At 37.4% G+C, this 23,633-nt stretch overlaps 2 protein-coding genes across 6 annotated transcripts in view; one reads left to right on the forward strand and one right to left on the reverse strand.

The window, feature by feature from the left end:
• Positions 1 to 20,254, reverse strand: part of NUP37 (nucleoporin 37) — a 46,436-nt gene extending 26,182 nt beyond the window's left edge. The window contains exons 1-5 of one of the 4 annotated variants that reach the window (XM_008517640.2): positions 20,165 to 20,243; positions 19,407 to 19,487; positions 18,641 to 18,861; positions 9,586 to 9,710; positions 896 to 968 (exon numbers count right to left, since the gene is read on the reverse strand). In XM_008517640.2, the coding sequence (XP_008515862.1) occupies positions 896 to 968; positions 9,586 to 9,710; positions 18,641 to 18,796 (354 nt within the window). In that variant the 5' untranslated portion in view covers positions 18,797 to 18,861; positions 19,407 to 19,487; positions 20,165 to 20,243. Of the gene's footprint in view, positions 1 to 895; positions 969 to 9,585; positions 9,711 to 18,640; positions 18,862 to 19,406; positions 19,488 to 19,997 lie in introns of all 4 variants that reach the window. The other 3 variants (XM_008517642.2, XM_070599839.1, XM_008517641.2) reach the window with 3 other exon arrangements.
• An 18-nt stretch (positions 20,255 to 20,272) lies between these two features.
• Positions 20,273 to 23,633, forward strand: part of PARPBP (PARP1 binding protein) — a 63,905-nt gene continuing 60,544 nt past the window's right edge. Inside the window, exon 1 of one of the 2 annotated variants that reach the window (XM_008517644.2) lies at positions 20,273 to 20,391. The gene's annotated coding sequence lies outside the window, so the exon portion shown is untranslated. The remainder of the gene's footprint in view (positions 20,392 to 23,633) is intronic. The other variant, XM_070599838.1, reaches the window with a different exon arrangement.

Raw genomic sequence — 23,633 nt, forward strand, 5'->3', positions numbered from 1 at the left:
ATGATTTATTCACCCACTTTTCTAGAAGGTTTATCTTGGGAAGAAGCTGATCATTCAACACATTGCTATTAGCTTGACTTTTCTTCTCTAGTATGCATTTCTTACAAAAACACACACACTTTTTTACTGTACCTGTCCTCACATCACCTCCTTTCTCACTTATTACATAAAGCTTAAATAAAAATTAAAGCCAAAAGAACTTTCTGGGGCACTGCGATAGAGTCCCCCTCGACTTTTTACTTCATACTTGCTATGCTGCACCTAATAAACACGGAGTACGGACGTCACCTTCTAAGGTCTTTATTCACGTGCTCAGTGGGACTGCCAGTACTGGCGACAGCTAGTACTGTAGGCCCATAATCACAACAATCCAGAAATCCTCTTCTGGCTACAGAAGGAACAAATGGAAAGTTGCAAGGTAGAGGCCTATGTGAGCAGGCAAGGTTCAACTAGTCTACATCTTTATCCTAAACAGCCTGTCAGATAGCAGATATTTAAACATTTTAATGGATATTGTTCTTGCTTCTTTGCTCTTCTCTACCTTGTAATCCTGCCTTGCTCTATGCTGTACTGACCATTTGTTCCCTTGAAGTTTGACTCTTACTCTATGTGTGTTCACGTCTATTAAACTCCTACTGTCCCCAACTGTGAATCTCTAATTCTCCCTCATTTGCTGTGCTTACCTAAATATTTTAATTTACTAAGTGATATCAGGTTTATAATCTTACTAGAACCTAGTTACTATAGCCTAAAACAGAGTAAATGAGACCCTAAATTACATACTTTAAAGATGACGATAAAAAAGTCACTTTAAATTGGGATAAATCTAATTAAAAAAGCAAAAAATAATAAATATGTTTTAAAATAGAATTCTGAATTATACCAGTCAACATACCTTGTATTCATTTTTATCTTGAAGATCTGAAGTAAATAATCTAATTTTCAAATCAGCAGCTGAAGTACAAAATCTGGAAGCAAGAAAAAACAAAAACAAACCCATTTTCAGTCTCTGTTAAATGAGAGTTCTCCCCTGCTTTTGCAATCATGGGTTTTTTGGGGAGGCAGAAGGAAGATGCTGTGGTTCTTGTAAAAAATGTTATATAGCTATTACAGACAGTAGGAGGCACTTAAAATTTTTTTGGAAAACAACCAAAAATTACATATTTTGGATTTTTCTCTTCAATAATAGAAGTATAGAATTTTATTATAAATCACCACATGAATTTAATTTTTAACTTTTCTTAAAAGTTACACGAGGATGGATTAAGGAAGTATCTTCATTTTAGCTAGGTCAATATTAGATGTTAAACATATTATTACACATCTACCTTAGTCTTTGCCTTCTTCAGTTATCCAGAAGCCTTCTTACCTTTTCTATTCCTCTAAATAAATGAGATGAAAGAAGATAATCATTTTATAACTATAAAAGCTGGTATATTTCTATCTCCTAAAAGCCGGAGTATTATTTGTACTAACTCTAACATTTAAGATACTTTTTAGTAGTTCATCAATGTATGTCACATTAAAAAACAAATCTAAGGGGCTGGCACCATGGCTGAGGGGTTAAGTTTGCATGCTCTGCTTTGGTGGCCCAGGGTTTCACAGGTTTGGATCCTGGGTGTGGACCCAGCACCGCTTATCAAGCCATGCTGAGGCGGCGTCCCACACAGCACAGCTAGAAGGACCCACAACTAGGGTGTACAACTACGTACTGGGGGGCTTTGGGGAGAAGAAGAAGAAGAAAAAAATCTAAGCAATACACAACTATCTTTTAACTAGTTCACTTTTGATCCTACAATTTTTAGGTTCTCAGCATGTCAGATTATGGCTGGGGAAGAAATACAAATTATATTTATATAGTGAAAAATAAAGTTTATTTCCAACCGTTTTTAGGTAAATGAGTATCATGCAAATCTAAATTTCTTTAGTTCTGACTACCTTAAAGTTAACCATCTTTTTCTCAACTAATAAATTTAATTTAAATAAAATTTAAGTTAAATAAAAGCAAAGCTTCTAATCTATAGACCCAGATGTGCTGGTAGATCTCTGCTGCCACACCTCCCTTTAATGATTTGTCAAGACTGATTGGAAGAAACAGATCAAAGCCAGCACGGTAACTCCCTCTTCTGCCCAAGGCTTTCTCAGAGGGGAAATTAAAAATTGCAGTAAAATAAGGTAGTCGTCTTCTCTCCACGATGGGGACTATGCTGTTTTGAGGTATTCATAAACAAGGCTCAAATTTTCCAGTATTTTGCGTTTCCTTGAGTTCAGAGGGGAAGATGCATAAGCAAGGTAGGTGAGAGGTATGTGTATATATGCGTGTGTTATCTGGGTGCATGACTGTGGCGGGAAGAGTCTTAGGAAACATCCACATTTCCTAGAAATAACACTGAGTAATTTAGAGGTAGCTTTGTAGTTTTTAATTTTAGTAGTTTCACTATATACTTTCCAAACAGGAAACAAATTTTAACAAAGATTACTTTCTAGTGAGATTCTTTTTTTTTTTTTAATATTCAGAAGACATTTAATTTCTTTTTCTTTACATTTTTGAAATTATTTATGATTACTATGTTAACTTTTTAAAAAACTGTGGTCAGAAATACATAAAATTTGCCACCTTAACATTTTTAAGAGTACACTACAGTAGTGTTTATGCACACTGTTATGAAACAGATCTCTAGAACCTTTTCATATTGTAAAAACTGAAACTCTATATCCATTGAACAACAGCTCCCCCTTCCCCACTTCCCTAGGTGCTAGTAGTCACTATTTTATTTTCTATTTCCAAGAGTTTGACTATTTTAGATACTCATATAAGTGGAATCATGTAATATTTGTCTGTTTGTGACTGGCTTATTTCACTTAGTATAACTTCCTCAAGGTTCCTCCGTGTTGTAGCATATGATAGGAATTACTTCTTTTATACACATACACATATATATACACACACACATATGCATTCTTCATCCATTCATCCGTTGTTGGATAGATTGCTTCCACTTCTTGGCAATTGCAAATAATGCTGCAATGAACACCAAAGAGCTCTTTGAGACCCTGCTTTCAATTCTTTTGACTATATATCCAGAAGTGGAATTGCTGGGTCATATGGTATTTTTAATTTTTTGAGGAACTGCCATACTATTTTCCATGGTGTGTGCATCGTTTTACTTCTCACTAGCAGTGTACAATGGTTTCTATTTCATCACATCCTCATCAACACTTATTATTTATTTTTATATATATATATATATTTTTTAATTTTTTTTAACACATTATTTTTTTATAGTAGCCATCCTAATGGGTGTTGGTGATATCTCATTGTGTTTTTGATTTGCATTCCCTAATGATTAGTGATGTTGAACATCTTTTCACATGCTTGTTGGCCATTTGTGTATCTTCTTTGGAGAAATGTCTATTCAAGTTCTTTGTCCATTTTTTTTTTTTAAAGATTTTATTTTTCCTTTTTCTCTCAAAGTCCCCTGGTACAGAGTTGTATATTTTTAGTTGTGCGTGCTTCTAGTTGTGGCATGTGGGATGCTGCCTCAGCATGGTCTGATGAGCAGTGCTGTGTCCGCGTCCAGGATTCGAACCAGCGAAACCCTGGGCTGCCAAAGCAGAGCACGCGAACTCAACCACTTGGCCACGGGCCCGGCCCTTCCTTGTCCATTTTTAAACAGGTTATTATTTTTTGTGATATTGAGTCGTAGGAGTATAACTCAATTATACATTTTTGGAGATTAACTCTTTATCAGATACATGGTTTGCAAATATTTTCTCCCATTCTCTAGCCTCTTCACTCTGTTGATTGTTTCCTTTGCTGTGCAGAAGCTTTTAAGTTTGATGTAGTCCCACTTGTCTACTTTTGCTTTTGTTGCTTATGCTTTTGGTGTCATATTCATGCAATCACTGCCAAGACCAATGTCATGAAGCTTTTCTCCTATGCTTAATTTGCTAGGAGTTTTATAGTTTCAGGTCTTTAATCTATTTTGAGTTAATTTTTGTATATGGTATAAGGTAAGCGTCCAACTTCATTCTTTTGAATATGGATATCTAGTTTTTCCAGCACCATTTGCTGAAGATCATTTAACCATATATGTGAGGATTGGTTTCTCAGTTCCCTATTCTATTCTATTGGCCTGTATGTCTGTCTTTATGCCAGTATCATACTGTTTTGATTATTGTACCTTTGTAATACGCTTTGAAATCAGGAAGGGTGAGGCCTCCAGCTTTCTTAAGTTTTTTTTTTGGCTATCTGGGGTCTTTTGAAGTTCATTTGAATTTTAGGATTGTTTTTGATTTCTGCAAAAAATGTCACTGGGATTTTAATAGGGATTGCATTACACTGTAGACTCCTTTGGGTAATATGAACATTTTCACAATATTAAGCCTTCCAATCCATGAACATGGGCTGTCTTTCCATTTATTTGTGTCTTCTTTAACTTCTTTCAGCAATATTTTGTAGTTCTTGGTGTACAAGTCTTTTGCATCCTTGGTTAGCTAGTGAGATTCTTAAAGGGTTTATTTGAAAGGGTACACGACGTTACATTAGTACACAGTCTATCTTGCATTTCTATGTATTTATAGAGTGCATATGAATGTTATCATCTGCAGTAGGTTGAATAGTGGCCCCCAAAAGATACGTCCAGTCCTAACACCTGGTACCTATGAATGTGAACCCATTTGAAAACAGAGTTTTGCAGATGTAATTAAGTTAAGGATCTCAAGATGATCATCCTGGATTTGGGGTGGGCTCTAAATCCAGTGATGCGTGTCTTCATAAGACAGAAAAGGAGGAACACGGGAAGTAAGGAGACGTGAGGACAGAGGCAGAGACTGAAGTGATGCATCAAAAAGGCCTGGTGGCATAACAGTTAAGTTTGCGTGTTCTGCTTTGGTGGCACAGGGGTCGCAGGTTCGGATCCCAGGTGACCTAGTACTGTTTGTCAAGCCATGCAGTGGCAGTGTCCCACATAAAATAGAGGAAGATTGGCACAGATATTAGCTGAGGGCCAATCTTCCTCACACACACACACACAAAAAGGGCAAAAAACATGAAGGACTCCTAGCCACCACCATAAGCTAGGAGAGAGGCATGGAACGGATTCTTCCTTAGAGCCTCCATGAAGAACCAATCTTGCCAACATTTTGATTTCAGACTTCTGGTCTCCAGGACTGGGAGAGAATCATTTGATTAATCCGCTTGGCCTCGTCTTGCCATTACCACTCCCTAGCTGTGTACCTTGAGGACGGCACTTACCTGATCTAGGTCTCAGTCTCCTCTCTTATAAAGTGAAGGGAATTCGTTGACTTCTAATGTCCTTTCATAAACGTTTAGTTCATAAACATAAGCACTCTATTAATTCTGTTCTAAAATGCAAATGTACACCCCCATCTTCACTTTCCTTTAATTTAATCAATACCTGTAATTAACGGTGAATTCTGAAAACAGGTTCTTTGATTTCGGACATTATAGGCAGGGGAAAAAAAGGAGAGGGCTGAAATCAAACCATGTTCACTTAATAATTTAACTATGGTCCTGATGGCAACTAACATATTTCTTAAAACCAAAAACTCTCCTGTGCTGCCTTTGGCACACACGTGGTGTCATAGGTTACTAATGCCCAAGTTTTGACATCAAGGACTTGTCTAAATCAGCCCAACACCCCCAAGTCTAGGCTAGCCAACTTTCCTTTGACTAAGCCTAGGAAACTTTCAGTCTTGTCAGTTCATCACCTTATCCATTCTTCACATCTCTGTTGCAGATGGAAGAGACAATGAAAGGGAGAGGAGAAAGGGAAGGCCTAAGAAACACTGAAGAGACGTGTGCTAACTGCTACGGGAGAAGTATGTTTTGGGTATGTTAAGGAGATAATCATTTTGGAAAACAGTTTGGCATTATCTACTCCTAAATATATATTTAAAGAAACGTGAGCACATGCACACTATGATACATGTAAAGGGATGTTCAAAGCAGCATTATTCATAACAACCCCAAACTGGAAGCATAGTAGAATAAACTGTAGTTTGTTCATAATGGAATACTATATAGCAATAGAAACCAATAACCAAAGCTACAAGTAGAAACACAGATGAATCTCACATATACAACGTCAAGTGAACAAAGCAGGACAAAAAAAGGATATTACGATTCCATTTATAAGGAAGTCCATAAGTATGTAAAAATAAACTATATTGTTTAGGGATGCATAAATAGCTGATAACACTATAAAGAAAAGCAATAAGATCATTTTCATAATAATCATGAGAAGGCTTATCTTCAAGGGGAAAGAAGGTTGAATAGGGAGGGGCACATGGGGGGCCTTGGGCACTGGCAATGTTCTAGTTCTTCACCTGGGTGATCATTACATGTGTCTTTGTTTTACAATAATCACGTTAAACTGCACACATATATTCTACGCACTTTTTGGCATGTATGCTATATTTCAAACATGCAAATAAAAGATAAGAAAACTAAAAAACAAAGCTTATTCTACCTAATTCTCTTCTTTTGAATTTGTCCCATTATCGTTTTGGGTATTCATTATTTCCCTAGTCAGAGGAAACTCTAGAACAAATTTGCTACAAGAACATTACTAACGTGAGGTCCTCCTAAAGCAGAGTTCCTCACTTACGTCCTAAAGAAATCATTTAAAAATCTCTGTTCAAAATATGATCTCTAGAACATAAGGTTTTTATAAGGTTTTTATATTTTTATAAGGTTTTTAAAAGAAATATACCAAGAAAAAGAGTTTGTAAAGAAGGTATTACTAGCAGAATGAGGCTAAGTTCAGTAAAAACATCAGAAAACAAGGGAGTTACAGGGGTCAAAGAATATTTACTTAGAAAATTAATGAAAGAATCTTATTAGGATTAAAAGAAAAACAGAACCACAAAACTTTATGGCCAACCTTGTGCTGTTCCTTTTTTCTCCAAATCTTTGCTGCTTTAGTTTATACATGTTGAGGGTATTTAAGTCACCCTTTAATTAAACCAGAAAATATCAGAGAATTGAAGTAAGGTGAACAGTCTACTCTCTAGCAAGTGTAAAAGAAAAGCAAATGGGGATGAAATAAGAGTAGAAAGGCAGAGTGTGAGAGAGAACAGAACTTAAGGCAACTAAATGCTAAAGATAAAACATTAGGAAGAGTTTCTTTTTAACTGTAAGATAAAAGGTAACGATGGTAAGAGAGATATGAAGTTATACCTCAGTCATCTTGACAGACAACTATTTAGTCATGAAAAAAATACTGTTTACTTTAGAATACTATGAAAAAAATGTAAAGTTAACTAAGAAGTATAAATAGGGGCTGGCCTGGTGGCATAGTGATTATGTTCCTGTGCTCTACTTCAGTGGCCTAGGGTTCGCAGGTTCAGATCTTGGGTGTGGACCAATGCACCACTCATCAAGCCATGCTGTGGTGGCATCCCACATATAAAATAGAGGAAGATTCGCATAGATGTTAGCTCAGTGACAATCTTCCTCAAGCAAAAAGAGGAAGATTGGCAACAGATGTTAGTTTAGGGCCAGTCTGCCTCATCAAAAACAAACAAACAAACGAGTCTAAAAACTTAGATATATAGCTTATATAGTTTAATCACAATTGTGTAAAATTACTTATGAAAAAAATGGAAAGGGTATTGGGATGGCATTTTAAAAATATTTCTGTATATTCTAAATTTGATATAATGTGTATTATTTTTATAATAAAAATACATAATTTATTTGAAAACAACAAAATTGTGCTGTCAGCTTGCTTTAAAAATACTCTCTTTAAAATTAATGACCAATTAATGCTTTGAATTTATTATTTATATTTGCATAGTTCCAAAAAGGATTTGAGGCAGCTTATCAAAAAGCAACAACAATAAAAGATGAAATAATACAGCAAATCCATTAAAAGGCCAGAAAAACAGGCACCAGGCAAAACCACAGGAAGTAGCTGGTTTCTATAGCTTTCAAAATCTGCTGCAGAATGCACAGAGACTGACTGACTCTTGCTTAGCTCCACATTCTGTGAACGCTTCCTTTTAATATAAAAGGAAATGAATAGCACATTGGCTGTTGACAATGACATATGTATGTTGACAAGAGCTGTTGTGCAGATTATTTAAAACTCAGTTAGCTAAAACCTGTAAAAGCTTCTAGAGAAAAACAAAGAACATCTTCACAATCTCGTTGTAGGCAAAGATTCCTTAGATAGGAAATAGAACTCACATGAAAGACTGCTCAACATCATTAGCCATCAAGGAAACATCAGTGTGGTACCAACCAGAATAGTTAAAATTTAACAGATTGACAGCAATCAATGTTGGAGAGTAGGTAGAGCAAGCTGAACATCCTTAGATTATTGGTGAGAACATAAAATGGGAGAAGCACTAAGGAAACTGGTACTTTCATAAAACGTTAAACAGACATCTACCCTCTGATTCAGCAATTCTACTCCTTAGAGAAATGAAACCACATATCCACTAAAAGCTGCACAGAGGGATGCTCATAATAGCTTTAGTCATAATAGCTAAAAACTGGAAACTGCCCTGGTGTCCATTTATAGGAGAATGGATAAACAAATTGTATCATACACTGTAACGGAATATTCCTCAAAAATAAAAAGAAATGAACCATTGGTATACACAATGTGGCTAAATCTCAAAAACATTAAGCCAGATACAAAAAATACATTGTGAATGATTCCACTTATATGAAGTTCTAGAATAGGCAAAACTAATTTCTGGCAATAGAAATTGGATCAATGGTTGTCTTGGCAGGGGATGGCTGCAGGGACTGACTGGGAAGGAGCACAAAGAATCTTTCGAGGTAACAGAAATGTTATGTATTACCAGAGTGTTGGTTATACAAGAATGCATCAGCACTGACCACACTGTACCCTTAAGAGTTGAGAATTTCACTGTATTTAAATTATTTCTTAATTAAAAAAAATTAGATTAGTAGGTTAATTTAAAAAAACTAGCTCAGTAAGAGCTAACTTACAGTTGCTAAATACTGTTTACTAAAAGAAGACATATCTTTTAGATTTGACATTTGTGGAAGCAAGGTTAGCGTTTTGTAACAAACCTTAAATAACCTGACATATTACTGCCCTTGTGAAGAAGGCCTCAGCAGGTGGTGATACGATTTTTCTCAAAGAGCAATCGTTCTTTTCAAATGCTGTCACAAAAACTGAAGCCTAAGCATTAGAGCTATAGTTTCATGTACTGCTAAACATGAAAATGTGACCTTGGCCTATGTATGGGGCAGTAAGGGTGATTAATGACTCAACCAAATTTAGTTATTTTAACGGAGATGTACTTCAATAAGTGGTAAACTCAACAAAGAATCTGTGAAAACTTCAAACGATTCAGATGAATCTCAGGTGAAGAGCTTTGTTCTTAGACCCAAACACACGTTCAAGGTGTATTTAAATCACAAATTCAGACAATAAGCCTAAATTATGAAATAACAGCAAATGTTAAAATATCTAACATCTGGAGTTGGGGAAGACGGAAATGGAGGAAAAAGGTCCCTATGATGAAAGTTTCAGATCACTTAACACAAATAAATATTGCACTTGATAATTTTAAACTTACTTGATTACTGGAGGCAATGAATCAAGTCTAGTCTCTGGGCTCCAAGCTATGCCATCCACCCTGACTCCATGGTGAAACGTCCGTAGTGTTTTATACTGAATTCCTTCAATGTCTGCTTCTTCCTCCTAAGCATACACAGTAAATGTTTTAATAAATTATAAGAATAAACAATATAATACTATTTCATTATAATGAATTTATCAGGTCATATATATTCCTTTGAGAAGTTCAAAAGATTAGATACTGAGATTTACTTGATTCACTGAACAACAACAACAACAATATCCAAAGGTGTCTAAGCATCACAAAATAACTTCCTAAGGCAACTAAAAACACACAGTAAACATGTTATACTTTTTATCTTACTCAGGAGACATCTTAGTCCTAATAATAAATCACAGCAAACACAATGAAAATGGAATGCTCTAAGAATCAGAATATTCTAGGCAAATGAATTACCATACATGGATTACCAACTGATAATATAAAAAAATATACAATGAACATAAAGTTTTGATCATGTGTAAGATCCTTTGGGACCATATGATGCCTCACAGTCATTATAATGAGTATCAGTGACTTTCATATAGTATTATATATGGCGTTATACATGGGTAAGATGTTACAAATTGTCCATCTATACTATTATGTCTATGAATATGAATATGCAAATAACAATCTGGTTAACATAGTCGTTTGGATATTCGACTTGATGTTTAATAAAGTCAGTTTATTTGCCTGGTTCAGTACCACTAAAATGATTTCAGTTTATCCTCATGGGAAGATGAGGGGGAAAAATGAATTTTGAAAAGTCAAGTCATCTAAGTCTACCAATATGGACAATAACGCGAAAAGCTTTCCCACTATAAAAACAATGTAAAAATCCAAATCTAGAGAAGCAAGCGAGCACCAAGGCATATAGCTATCTCAAGGACATTTGCCCACATCCAATAACTAATAGCTTCAGTTTGCAGGGGACCGAAGACAAAGCTTAGCGCCTGCACAAGGAAGGATGCAGATCAGAGATCTCGGCATAGATCCAGAACCTTTAAAGGGGAAGTAGGAAGAAACCCCAAAAAGCAAAACCGTCAAGCAAAATACCTACCATGGGTGAGGGCCAAGAAAAAGTCACTTGGAGAAATCTCAACCATTTGCTGGCCCTAACACGAGTTTGAGGTTGAATTCATATTAACTATGTGCTCCCCAAAATGACAATGTATTTCCAAATGGTCCTATGTTGGTAGTAGCCCCAAGCACTTGACAGACAAAGGCAAATTCTCTTTGGATGAACTACCTCTACCCAGGAATCAAAAAGTTCCCACAGATATAGTTCAATCAAATATGATCTTATATGCATGCACTCCTACACGAAAACAAAATACCACAAACACAAACAGAAGAGTCAAACCTGCAAAGACATTAGATAAAATAATTAGAGACAAGAGGGCCTGGCCCTGTGGCATAGTGGTTAAGGTCGGGCATTCCACTTTGGCAGCCCGGGGTGCACGTGTTTGGATCCCGGGTGCAGATAGAGCAGCACTTGTCAAGCCATGCTGCGGTGGCATCCCACATAAAAAACACAGAGGAAGACTGGCAGAGATGCTAGCTCAGTGACAATCTTCCTGAAGCAAAACGAGGAAGACTGGCACCAGACGTTAGCTCAGGGCCAATCTTTCTCACACACACATACAAAAATCAGAGACAAGAACAGAGATATTTATAGGGAAATAGAATAGATAATCAAAAATTATGAATAAGCAACAAGTAATTATCAAAAATGACCAGGCAGATTTTAAAAAGAACTAAACAAAACTTTTAGATGAAAATACTGTAACAGAAAAAAAGAAAATCAATGCTTAGAGCAGCCAAAAGACAGATTTGAAAAAATTACTTGGAATGTAGCAAAGAGAAGACAAAAAGAGATGTTAAGAGGCATTCACTGAGAAAGTTCCACCATATATCTAATTTGGGTTGTAGGAGAGAATAGAGGGAATGGGGGAAGAGGGAATATTTGAAAAGATAATGGCAAAGTATTCTCCATACTTGATGACAGGCACCAATACATATTGTTAGAAAGAACATTAAATCTCAGGCAGCTTAAATAAAAAGAAACCTGCAGCTATACTGAAACTTCAGAACACACACAAACTCGTCATATATATATATAGATGGAGAAAGAGGGGGAGGAGCGAGGGAAGGAGATTGAGTGAGAGGGAGAGAGAGGGAGGGAGGGAGAAAAGGTGGAAGAGAAGAGGGAGAGGAGAGAGAAAAAGAGAGGTCCAGGGAGATGGGGATCTTAGCAACAGCATCCAGAAAGAAAAGACAGGTTTCCTATAAAGATATTTCCTATAAAATAATTAGAACAACCATCGACTTCTCACCAGAAACAACAAATGCAGGAATAGAGTGGAATAATATCTTCAAAACGATGACAGAAAAAACTCTAGAATTGTAGACACAAAAAACTGGTTTTCAAAGATGAAGCTGTAGTAAAGATATTTTCAGAAAAACAAAAACCAAGAGTTAACCTCAATAAACTCTCACTAAAGGATCACCTACAGCAGGGGCTGTCAAACCGCGGCTCATGAGCCCAATCTGGCCCATGGCCTGGTTTCATATGGCCCACGACCTGAGAATCACTTTTATATTTTTAAGGAGTGGCAAAAAGCAAAGAATAATTTGCAACAGACACCTTAAGTGGCTGGCAAAGCCTAAAATATTTACTATCTGGCCCTTTAGAGAAAAAAGTTAATAGTAAACTTTTTTGTGTAGTAAAGGCTGTGCTTTCAGGTGAAGAAAAATAACCCCAGAATGAAGGCCTGAGATGTAAGAAACAGCGAGCAAAAACTCAAGGGAAGACAGGTGGGGAAATCTAAACAAATACTAGCCACATCAAACATCAAATTTATGGGTTAAAATGAGAAGAAAAACGATAGAGAACTAAAATATGACAATAATCTAAGTCTAGAGAGGGTAATAACTGTTCAAGAGTCAAAGGTCCTTGGTTTGTTCATTAAGAAGTTAAAGATATTAATTTTGGCTTTGTCTAATTAAGTATACATATTGAAGTGTCTTTGGTATAAAAAGAAGAGAAATAGCATGTAAAACTTCCAAACTATCAGGGAGGAAAAAAATTAAAGGAGGGGGTAACAAAACGCAAACAGAAGACATAAGAATATTCATGTTGGTAATGTTTTCAATTAAAAAACTGAAAACAAATGAAGTTTGGCACAAATTTAACAAATACAGTGTTAATAGCAACAAACTGGAGAAAAACATAACACAAAATAGTTTCATTGATATAAAGTTTAAAATATGAAAAACAATATATTGACTTGTAACACTTCCACATATGGTAACTCTATAAAGAAACACAGGAATTACCAACACAAAATGCCAGACATGGTTACCTCTTGGGGGTGAGAAGGCAAGGCAGTAAGGGAGGAATATCCAGGGGGCTTCAAAAGGAATTATATTCCATTTCTTAACGGAACTAGGTAGTAGGTATACAGGGATCTGTTTTGTTATTATTCTTCATATCTTATATAGATAAACATATTTTAAAATAATTTTATAAGCTTAAAATACTACAATTTTAAAAATAAATAAATCATTGTTTTGTTATTTAAATCAATACTCTAACTGGGTCTAGAGACTAAACCAAAACTTCTGCATGACAAATTTGCCCATGGAATCTTCCATATTAAGTGACCACAATTATTTTCTATAAAAGTTTATAAGATTATAAAACATCAGGGAAAAAAATCCAGAGCAGGTGAAACTTGATAGTTAATGGAATACATAGTCCACATAAATAGGAATTATCTGAAGTTCTATTCTAAGAATTCAATTCACTCTGAATCTAAATGCAGTTTTATAATGTATACTTTAATTGAATCCTAGTAGATGCGCTGATTTTTCCAGGATAGCCTTTGGGATCCTAGCAAACAGATTTCACAAATATGTTATACATGGCTTTCTCTACATAATTCAGATAGCCCTTGAAAATAACTTTAAATTTCAGGTGGACTTAGAGTTAACAGCAAAAAGTTTTTCCATAAATGAAAAAAGGAAATATAAATGCATTTATCAAGGAAAGAAAAACACTGTCAAATTTTATTACTTCATAATTAGTGTGTATAATAACTGTATAGCTAACAGCCAGATATGCCAAGGCAGCGACCACTACGCAATTTAAAAACAAGGTTAGGAACCTAATCATAGCTGACTTCATGGTCTGTGTTACACCTATATTTCCACACTTGACAAATCAATCTTCTAAAAATGAAGTTTTTACCATCAAAATACACATTAGTTTGCTACTGTAACAACAGTGTTGACAATTAGATCCTGAAGTTTGTTATCCAAAGTATATACGAATTTAATGGGTGGTCGTGGGGATAAGGAAATCCCAGGGACTGTATAGCCCGAGCTTTATATATTACCAATGAAACCTTTTTTCCTGGCAGCAATGTCTGTCGCTGAGCCAAGTGAAAGGCTAGGGTGTGTGTGTGGTATAGGCAGAGACGAATGCTATTTTGGGTTCAGTTTGGGGTGTAGGCAGTATTGTATAGGCAGGAAATTAAGATACTTTGGAAAACTTGCTATAATACAAATCATTATACAGGGCTCTAGCATATTTGAGGTTGGGGCAAAGCCAGGTTGATGAAAAGGCTATTCTAAGGGTTTGAAATTGGCAGGCCCTCCCACCACACCCATTTAAGGCCAAATACAGAATTTTAGTTAGATGAGACTGTAACGTTTACCTAGTCCACTTCTTCCATCTAACGCTTGAATCTCTAGTAGAATTTCTGGAAAAAGAGTTTGGACAACCCTTCTCTGAACACTTTCAGTGAGAGGGAACTAGCTATTTCTTGGAGGAGCTTATTCAATTTGGGTGTAGTTCTAACTATTAAAAGAGTTCTCTTTAACATAGTTCTAACTATTAAAAGAGTTCTCTTTAACATTAAACCAGGGGGCCAGCACCATGGCCGAGTGGTTAAGTTCGCACACTCTACTTTGGCGGCCCAGGGTTTCACTGGTTCGGATCCTGGGTGCGGACCCAGCACCATTCTTCAAGCTATGCCGAGGCAGCACCCCACATAGCAGAGGCAGGAGGATCTACAACCAGAATATACAACTACGTAGTGGGGGACTTTGGGGAAAACAAGGAAAAAGAAAAAGATTGGCAACAGATGTCAGCTCAGGTGCCAACTTTAAAAAAGAGAAGAAAAACAGAAAAAAACTAAACCAAAATCTCTTTCCATGTAAATTCTATTCATTGCTCCAAATTCTGCTCTCTGGAACCATAGAGAGTAAGTCTAATTCAGTAATGGCAAATATCTGGCTGCAGCTCATCTCCCGTAGGTGAATACATTCAAGGAAGCACTTTCAGCATCAATCTTAAAGCACTATAAGCAACAACTCCACTCAAATAGAATTGACAAATAACACAAAATATATTTACCATTGAGTTTAATTCCTCTTCCACGTGACAGTTTTAAACATTTTAATATCACTCTGAAATCTGTCTTCAAATACATTATCCCCTTTGAATCATAACACACTGCTGAGAACTGAAGCAAACATTAAACACTGCTTTCAATCTACAGAGGATATAGAGCTGTGGTAGCCACTAGCCACATGGGGCCAAGAAGCATGCAAAATGTGGCTAGTTCAAGTTGAGATGTATACACTTTATAAAGTGCCAAATGCACACCAGATTGTATAAAAAGAATACAAAATAGCTCATTAATAATTTTTATATTGGTTACATATAAAATATTTTGGATATGCTGAATAGATTATTAAAATTAATTTCATCTGCTTTTTATTTTTCATAATGTGGTTACTACAGCACTTAAATTTATATTTGTGGCTCACATTATATTTCGATTGGACAGCACTGAACTAGCTCCCTTTGGTAGTTTAATCATTGCACTGATTCTGGTGAACATCCAGGTGACTAAAAACCGTAAGTCACAATTCTCCCTGGTAGCTCTAGCAGTCTACCATTTTAAGACTTTATATTCATCTTTATTAAATTTTAGCTTGTTCAACTTGGCCCATTAATCCAATCTATTAAACAATATTTGGATGCTGAGCACACAGTCTGGCACCCAACAGGTGCTCAATAAATATTTGTTAAATGAAGTCTGTCATCCAAGCATTAGGTATCCTTCTGTTTCATGTTCTATATAAACTGAATGCACTTGCCTAAATCAAGTGTTCTCATCCAAGTCCCAGCAGAGGCCTTGATTCATTATTGACGACTTTTCAAAGACTCAGAAACCTTCATGCTCTCTCTGCCCTTTACACATAAGACTTTTAAAGCTGTTTTCTTATTGCATTGCTTTACATTTAAACACCTCCTTGAAGGCAGGATGCCTGCTTTTTTTTTGCTGAGGAAAGTTTGCTCTGAGCTAACACCTGCGCCAATCCTTCTCTACTTTGTATGTGGGATACCTCCACAGCATGGCTGATGAGCAGTGCAGGTCTGCACCTGGGATTCGAACCCACACACCTGAGCCACTGAAGGGGAACTTTAACCGCTGGGCCACAGGACTGGCTCCAGGGTCCTTGCTTTTTTAATGGATGCATTACTAGTTCCCAGTAGCTGATCTGCACTTAATGAATATTTGACAAATACATGACACCAATCAACAGTAATATCATTCAGCTCAAATTTCCATCATATTCAAAAGAACACCATGAGATTCTGAAAAATGCTTTGTTGATATTCAAATTCACCATATCAACAGTGTTTTCCTAATAGTCGCAGAATGAGGATTGTCTTTCTGACAGAAAGGTGAAAATCTTTCAATTCAACTGACCTCTACTTAGTTTTCTCTCAAGACTTAGTTTTCTCTCAAAGTGCTATGGAACTTCAAGGTTCTAGCATGAGAGAACAGGAACAATATTTAATCATATTTAAGTAGATAAAAAATAACTTCAAAGGGAGGCAATAATTTATTCTGAATCCCCAAGGGCAAATTATTGGAACTCAATTCTCCTCCATAACTGTTTGAACTACAGCGTCAATCCATCTGAATAGCAGCATAGAAGGAAAAGAATAGGGGTTCAAAGAGTCTAGACCTTGTTTTCTCATTTACTAGTCATACAAATCCCTGCACTTCTTTGAAGTAGAACGGAAACCCCACGAGGACAGGGAGAGTTGTTCGACTGTATCTCCAGTATTTGGCACAGAATACAATTTGTGTTCACTACTTGTGAAATTAATAAAAATCCAATTCTTTCCTTATGTAATTTGAGGATAAGACCTACACTGCCATTCTCACAGGTCTGAGGATCAACAGGGACAACCCATACGACTACAAACCACAACGGAACAATACAAATGTTTTTGCTAGTTTTTTCTCATTTTGTCATTTTTCCCTCTTTTGCTCCCATTTTCTCTCTCTGCCACCCATCACCTCTGCCTTTCTTTTTTCCCAATTTTTTTCTCCCTTCTTGACTTTCTCCCTCAACGTTCCTTAGTTGAACATAAACCAGAGATAAAGCGTATTTATTTCAGTATTTTTGAACACAATTCTACATTCACAGCTATTAATTTTAAAAGTCATGAAGTAAAAAGTTAGTTTCACCTGTAGGGGGATGCTTTATTTTTCTGTAAGTTAGTAGCCTGCATTAGAAATATGGTTTCCCCTTAGTCTTTTTCAAGAGTGTGCTGTATTATTTCACTTAATCCTGTGACTTTTTATGATGCTAACCTCGCAGTCCAGCTGAAGCCAGGCTGAGGGTCATGTTTAGACTAAAAGCGAGAAATTCCTCCCCCAACTCTAAGAGACAATTTGGGATAATGTCAAAGCTCTTTTATTCTACTCAGATACCAACAAACCAAAGCCTTTAATTCATATTTTCCCCTTAGGATAAACATACATGCAGTCTAATTTTGTAAAACTTTATTTATTTACTGCACTGTAAAATGCTAAATTGCAGTTATGATGTCAAAATGCTGTAAGATACTGAACTGCTTTTTAAGTAAAAGAGGAAATAATGTTTATGATAATGTCACTTTACTGATAGTTATTTTAAATCTTTGAAAATTGGTGACTGAGAAATTATTTCCTTGATTAATCTAAGAAGTATTGTTCTATGAATAGTATTCCGGTACGCAAAGGACCAACCAGATTCTTGGGGTTGAACTCTCATTGTTCAAAGTCTCTCTTACATGTAGACCTACCCTTCCTGTGAGAAAGTATGGTGCGTGCTCACCACAAAGCAATCTTACCTTGGTGATTAAATATGGGGTTGCACCTGAGTGCCACCACTGACCAAGTCAGTGACAGCTAAAACATATATATGTATTAAATGTGCCAGATGCCTTCCAGGAACATTACATGTACTAACTCATTACACTCTCACAAAAACCTATTAAGTATTATTTTCCTCATTTTTATACAAAAGTGGTTAAGTACCTGCTCAAAGTCATATAGTTATTAAGTGGTAAAGGCCAGGCAAGAGTAAAAAGCTAGGCATTTTAGCTCCAGATTTCATTGTCTTAATGACTATACTAAACTGCCTGTTCAATTAATATGATCCCATACTTTGTACATGCTAGATGTATGCTTTAGATGTATAAAAAGTATGACAGCATATTAATAGAAAAGCTGAATATCATGACAGCTATAAAATCTCCTGGAGGATCATTTTTCAGGCTCTCAATCTTAGCTTATTTTCTATGTCAAAGAGGAATGTAGAAAAGCTGGTTTAAGAAATTAATTAGATCTCTTTAATTGGTGTTTTCCCTGTACATACCAATGTTCAGTTAATCATAAAATTCAATTACCAGAATATTGCATTTCTAATCATGACGCAAAAGAGAATCCTTATATTCTTTTTTTACTATTTAATGTTTGTATAAATCTCAGGCACATATTACTAGAAATATCTTTCTCTGTAGTTCTTCCTGTCTTTTTTTTTTTTACATTCAAACTCAATATACTTTTAAAGATTAGCCAAAATTTAGTAAAGTTTGTATGGTTTCTTATCAGTGAAATATCTTCAGTCATTCACTACAGTTTTGTACACTAACCTGAAATGTACACGTGCCAACGACCACGTAATTATTGCCACCATAGGCAATTAGGTTTCCTGAATCTCCACTCTCAAAAGGATTAAATTCTACCACATGCACATAATCTTCACAATCAACAGTGTAGGCAGCATTTCTTGTGGCATCTTGCTTCATCTTGTATGTCAAGACTTGAGCAGTTGTAAAAATTAAATAGCCTTCTACTGGACAAGGTCACGAAACTGTGGATTACAGCACATACACAGTTAGACAGAAACCGTTGGTGTTAGTCACTTTCAGCAAATGACTCAAAATAAGGATGGGGCATTGCAAACATCACAGCTCAAAAAAATTTAAAGTATTTTTTACTAAATTAAAATATTTTTATTAAATTTTTAATTAAATTAAATAAGTTAAATACTTTGTGAATGATACCTGCAGAATAAATTACCATAAAATTCTGTTTAGATTATCTAAAAGATACAGTGAGTCCTTGAAGATGGAATTACTTTAAGAGTAAATATATTCATAAAAAATTAGTGACAGTTAACATTTAGGCACCACTATTTGCAGGGGCCATGTTAAGCATTTTACCAACATTATCATGCTTAATATTTGCACAAAGCTAGGAGGGAGGTACTATCTATGGTCCCCATTTTACAGATGAAGAAATGGAGACTTCAGGAGGTTAACCAGCTTGCCAAACTCATAAGATGAGCCAGAATTTGAAAAGACTTCACTATGTGTTGGACACCAGTGCTAGAGGAGAAAAACACACCCGCCCTACCTTGAAGGAGATCACGTTCCAGGGATAGTTATGATTCAGCATGAAAAGTGCTATAAGACAAGCAGGTACAAAATACAGGATCTGGAAGAAGGAGTGCCAAAACGTGTGATACAAAAATAATATTCACAAAACCAAGCACAAAACTTTAACCTGTCAAGGCCCGGTGCGCACTGTGGAAGTAGCACTCTCAGGTAAGACTTATGGATTCTAAAGAGGTCTTTTAAAATTTTAATTGGACGCAAGAGTTGTCCTGAAACCAGTTGGGCTTGGTAACAAACACATACTGAGAATCAGATGAGATGAGTCCCAGCTCAGGGGGCCTATAACCTAGTAACCTTACGAGTGGGCATCCGAGACTGGACATTTGTTAAGGGTGACCAGCAGGTGAGACGCCCTTGGAGGCACAGCGGTATGGGAAGAGCAAAAGATTCGAGGTCAGGAAACTCGGTCCCCCATTGCTCTGATTAAAGTAATGCCCAGTCTTACTGCATTCTTAGGGTCTCACTGTACACAGCGGGCTGAACTTGCCCCTCTAACACTGGAAGGGCAGAAGAGGGAGGGAACACAAGTCCCTGCATAGAGCCCCGATACCTCTCCCATTACTAAGCAGGTCCCGCGAGACCTTGCTACTCCTCTCCGAGCGCGAGATGAGAGTGAAGAGGGGTGGGGAACCACCGGGAGAGAGGAGGATAGGGTGGGAAAGCGGGGCGGCTGGCAGCAAAGCGACGTGGCCCCTTGGGCTCCCGCACGGTACGCACCAGAGGACGCCGGGAAGCAGCCAGGAGGCAGCTGGTCTCTGCTGGGGACTGCCGCGGGGGTGCGCCGGCTCTGCTTCCGGGTCAGAGGGCGGGAGCGGCGATTGGCTCACGGGCCCTCCCGCGAGATTTAAAATGTAACCTGCGACGACTCGAACAGCGGCTGTCCTGCAGCCGGGCAGGACTTTTCTTCGGTGCAGTCTGTGCCTCCCGTGTCTCCCTCGAGCTAGGTGAGTCTCATCTCTTCCTCGGCCGCCTGTTACACTTGAAGTGGTGATTTAAGCTGCGGCTTGGGAGGGTTTTTAGGTGACAGCAAAGTGCCATGTGACCGTTTAGGTTATTAATTTGTGCAGTGGTTTCGCGCTGGAGCTTGGCTGGGTCTGGGGGTGTTGAACAGAGTCACTGTATCTAGTGATGGATGGAGCTGGAAGGTCCTGAGGGATCATCAGCAGACCGCAAGACAGGCCCATAGAGCCCTACTTAGGAAACCAGGGTTCTAGTCCTAAGACATACGCAGACTCCAATTCCACTGCTTTCGCCCTCTCCCTTTTATATCCTCCCAAGGGTCAGTTAGAACCTGCATTCCGACAATGACAGCAGCAACAACTGCCATTTTTTGCTGAGCACCTATTAAATGCCCACCAGTAGGTGGGTTATTTACTTGTCTAACCAATGTCTCATAATTACACGAGCAGGAGATATCTTCCCGGTTTCGTAAATGAGGAAATTTATGCTCATCAGAGATTTTAAATGCTAAAGGGCATACAGCTAATAAATAGAGGGGCCTGGATATGGACCCTGGTCTGTTTGACTCAAAAGTGTAATTCTTTTAACCATTTCGCATTGCGTCCCCAGTGACAATTTTCTGTCTCGTAATTTTTGCTCCAGCGCAGCTTGGAATCCAGTTTTTTAAAACAAATGTTTATAATTACTGCTGCCTTCTACTACTGTTTTTGTATAGTGCAGCCTGACATTCAAAGTGCTTGCATATTCATTGTCTCGTTGATTCTTGTCACTGGCTGGAAGGTGTTATTTCTGTTTTCAGTGTGGTGATACCTCCACCTAGGCAGTCAGGTATAAAGCTTATTGCCTAGCTCACACAGCCAGCTAGCTACTGGAGCCGAGACTAGACCAGGGTTGGCAAACCAGTGGCACTGCCTGTTTTTGTGCAGCCAGTTCCTGAGCTAAGAATGGATTTTGTATGTTTGAATGGTTGAAAAAAACTGAAAGAAGAATAATATTTTGTGACTTGAAAATTATATGAAATTCAAAGTTCAGTTCTTAAAGCACAGCTACGCTCATTTGTTTGTGTATTGTCTGTGGCTATTTTCACACCGCAAGGTCAAGTTGAGTAGTTGTGACAGAGATCTTATGGCCTGCACGCCTCAAGTATTTACTATTTGGCTCTTTCCAAAGAGTATGCCGACCTCTAGATGAGAATGTTGGCTTTTATATGTGCCAGGCACTGTTCTAAAAACTTAACTTGTATTTATGTCATTTACTTTTCACAAAACCCCATGAGATAGGAACTATTATTTTCATTTTCAGTACCAGGAAGCCGAGGCAGGGAGAGGTGACGTAAGTTGGCAGAGATCTCGTAGCTAGTAAGTGGTGGAGCCAGGATTTAGAACAGTCTAATTCCAGACTGGTCTTCATTCTTAGCAATCTGAACTCATGGTGCTTTTAAATAGTACCAGTAAATAATTTACTACTAAAGATTTATTTCAGGCAAACTGATCATATCATTGAAGCTTTCCTTCTTCACTTTCTTTTCGTTTTCCTTTTAAGAGAGGAGGGTGATAAGAGAAATATAACTCTTAACTATTTACTAGGATTTGTCTTTATGTAGATATTTTAATTTACAGTCTTCTACCTGTTTCTTTAAATTGCATCACTGATTATGTCTATAAATTGTTATTTTGTAAATGGCATATGCCCATTTTCTTGATCATATAAACCCAAGATGCCTGGTAAACATCTGGGATTCTGTTTATGCCGCATAAAAAAAGAAGAAAAAGATAACAAGGAGTAAGTAAATGGGATGTGTACAGTAAAGTACTCAAAGTAAGATAATGACGTGAATATGTTAGAGACTGGGGTACTTAAAACAAAGTAGGAAAAAAACTTTTAGCAGGCGTGTCTATAAACTCAGAGAAAGGAATTGGCTGCCTTACATAGGCTTGGGTATGTAAAACGTTGGAACTGCATCCAATTATTTTGAAAAGCTTTTTGTCTATCAGGATAAGAGTATGTAATATAGTGATTTAAGAGCACAGCTTATGGAGTTAGGCATCGTGGGTTTCGGTCTGTTTGGCCATTTGCTAGCTGAGTGACTTGGGGCATCACTTTCTTCCGATGTAAAATGAGGATAATAATAGACTTCCTTCTCGGGCTCTTGTGAGGATTGAATGAGGTAATAAATATTAAGGTTTTGAAAAGTATCTGGCACCAAGAAAGCTCCTAAATATTGGCTATTGTATTGGTTATCTCTTGCTGTATAATAAACCGCAAACCACCCTGAAACTTAGTGGCTTAAAAACAGCTATTTTATCTGCTTATGATTCTGTAGATCAGCAGTTTGGGCTGGACTCAGCTAGGTGGTTTTGCTGATCTTGCCTGGAATCACTCATGTGTGTCCAGTTCATCTGGCAGGTTGATTGGGGCCAGATAGTCTAAGATATCCTCACTCGCGTGTCTGTGAGTTGGTATTGGTTGTCCACTGGAGCACCTTTGTTCTCCTCCATATAGCCTCTCCTGCAGGCTAGCTTGAACCTCTTCATATGGCAGTATGAGAGTACCAAGAGAGTAAAAGCTAAATCTGCAAGGCCTTATGTCAGGAGGCCTCCGAAACCACCCCCAGGTTGGATGATTTGTTAAGAGAACTCAGAGTACTCAGCATGTAGTCCTACTCATGGCTATAATTTATAGGAGCAAAAAGATGCTAAGCAAAATTGGCAAAAGAAGTAAGTATATAGGGCAAAGTCCAGGAGAGATCAGGTGCTAGCTTCCAAAAGTCCTTTCTTAGTGGAGTCACACAGGACATGTTCCTCCAGCAACAAGTTGTGACAACACATGAAATGTTGTCTATCCAGGAAGCTCTTTAGAGACTCAGTGTCCAGGGTTTTTACTGGAGGCTGAACATGTAGGCATCTTCTGTCTATGTTCCAAAATCCAGATTCAGAAGGAAAGCTTGTGTTCAGTATAAACTATATCGTTTGTACCAACAGTTTAGGCACAGTGAGCCTCTCTTGCTGGAAACCCTCCTGAAATCTAAGTTCCCAGATGCCGGCCAATGGCCAACCTTGTAAGCAGGCCTTTCAAAGGACAGCAATGAGGTCTGCTGTATTAACTCTTTTGCACAGGCCTTTTGAGGTCCAGGCTCAGAACTCCCATGATGCCATTGTTGCCACATTCTATTAGTCAAATCAAGTCACAAGACTGACCCAGATTCAAAGGGGTGGAAAAAATAGAC

The sequence above is a fragment of the Equus przewalskii genome, chromosome 29 (assembly GCF_037783145.1).
Source record: "Equus przewalskii isolate Varuska chromosome 29, EquPr2, whole genome shotgun sequence".
Classification (NCBI taxonomy): Eukaryota; Metazoa; Chordata; class Mammalia; order Perissodactyla; family Equidae; genus Equus; species Equus przewalskii.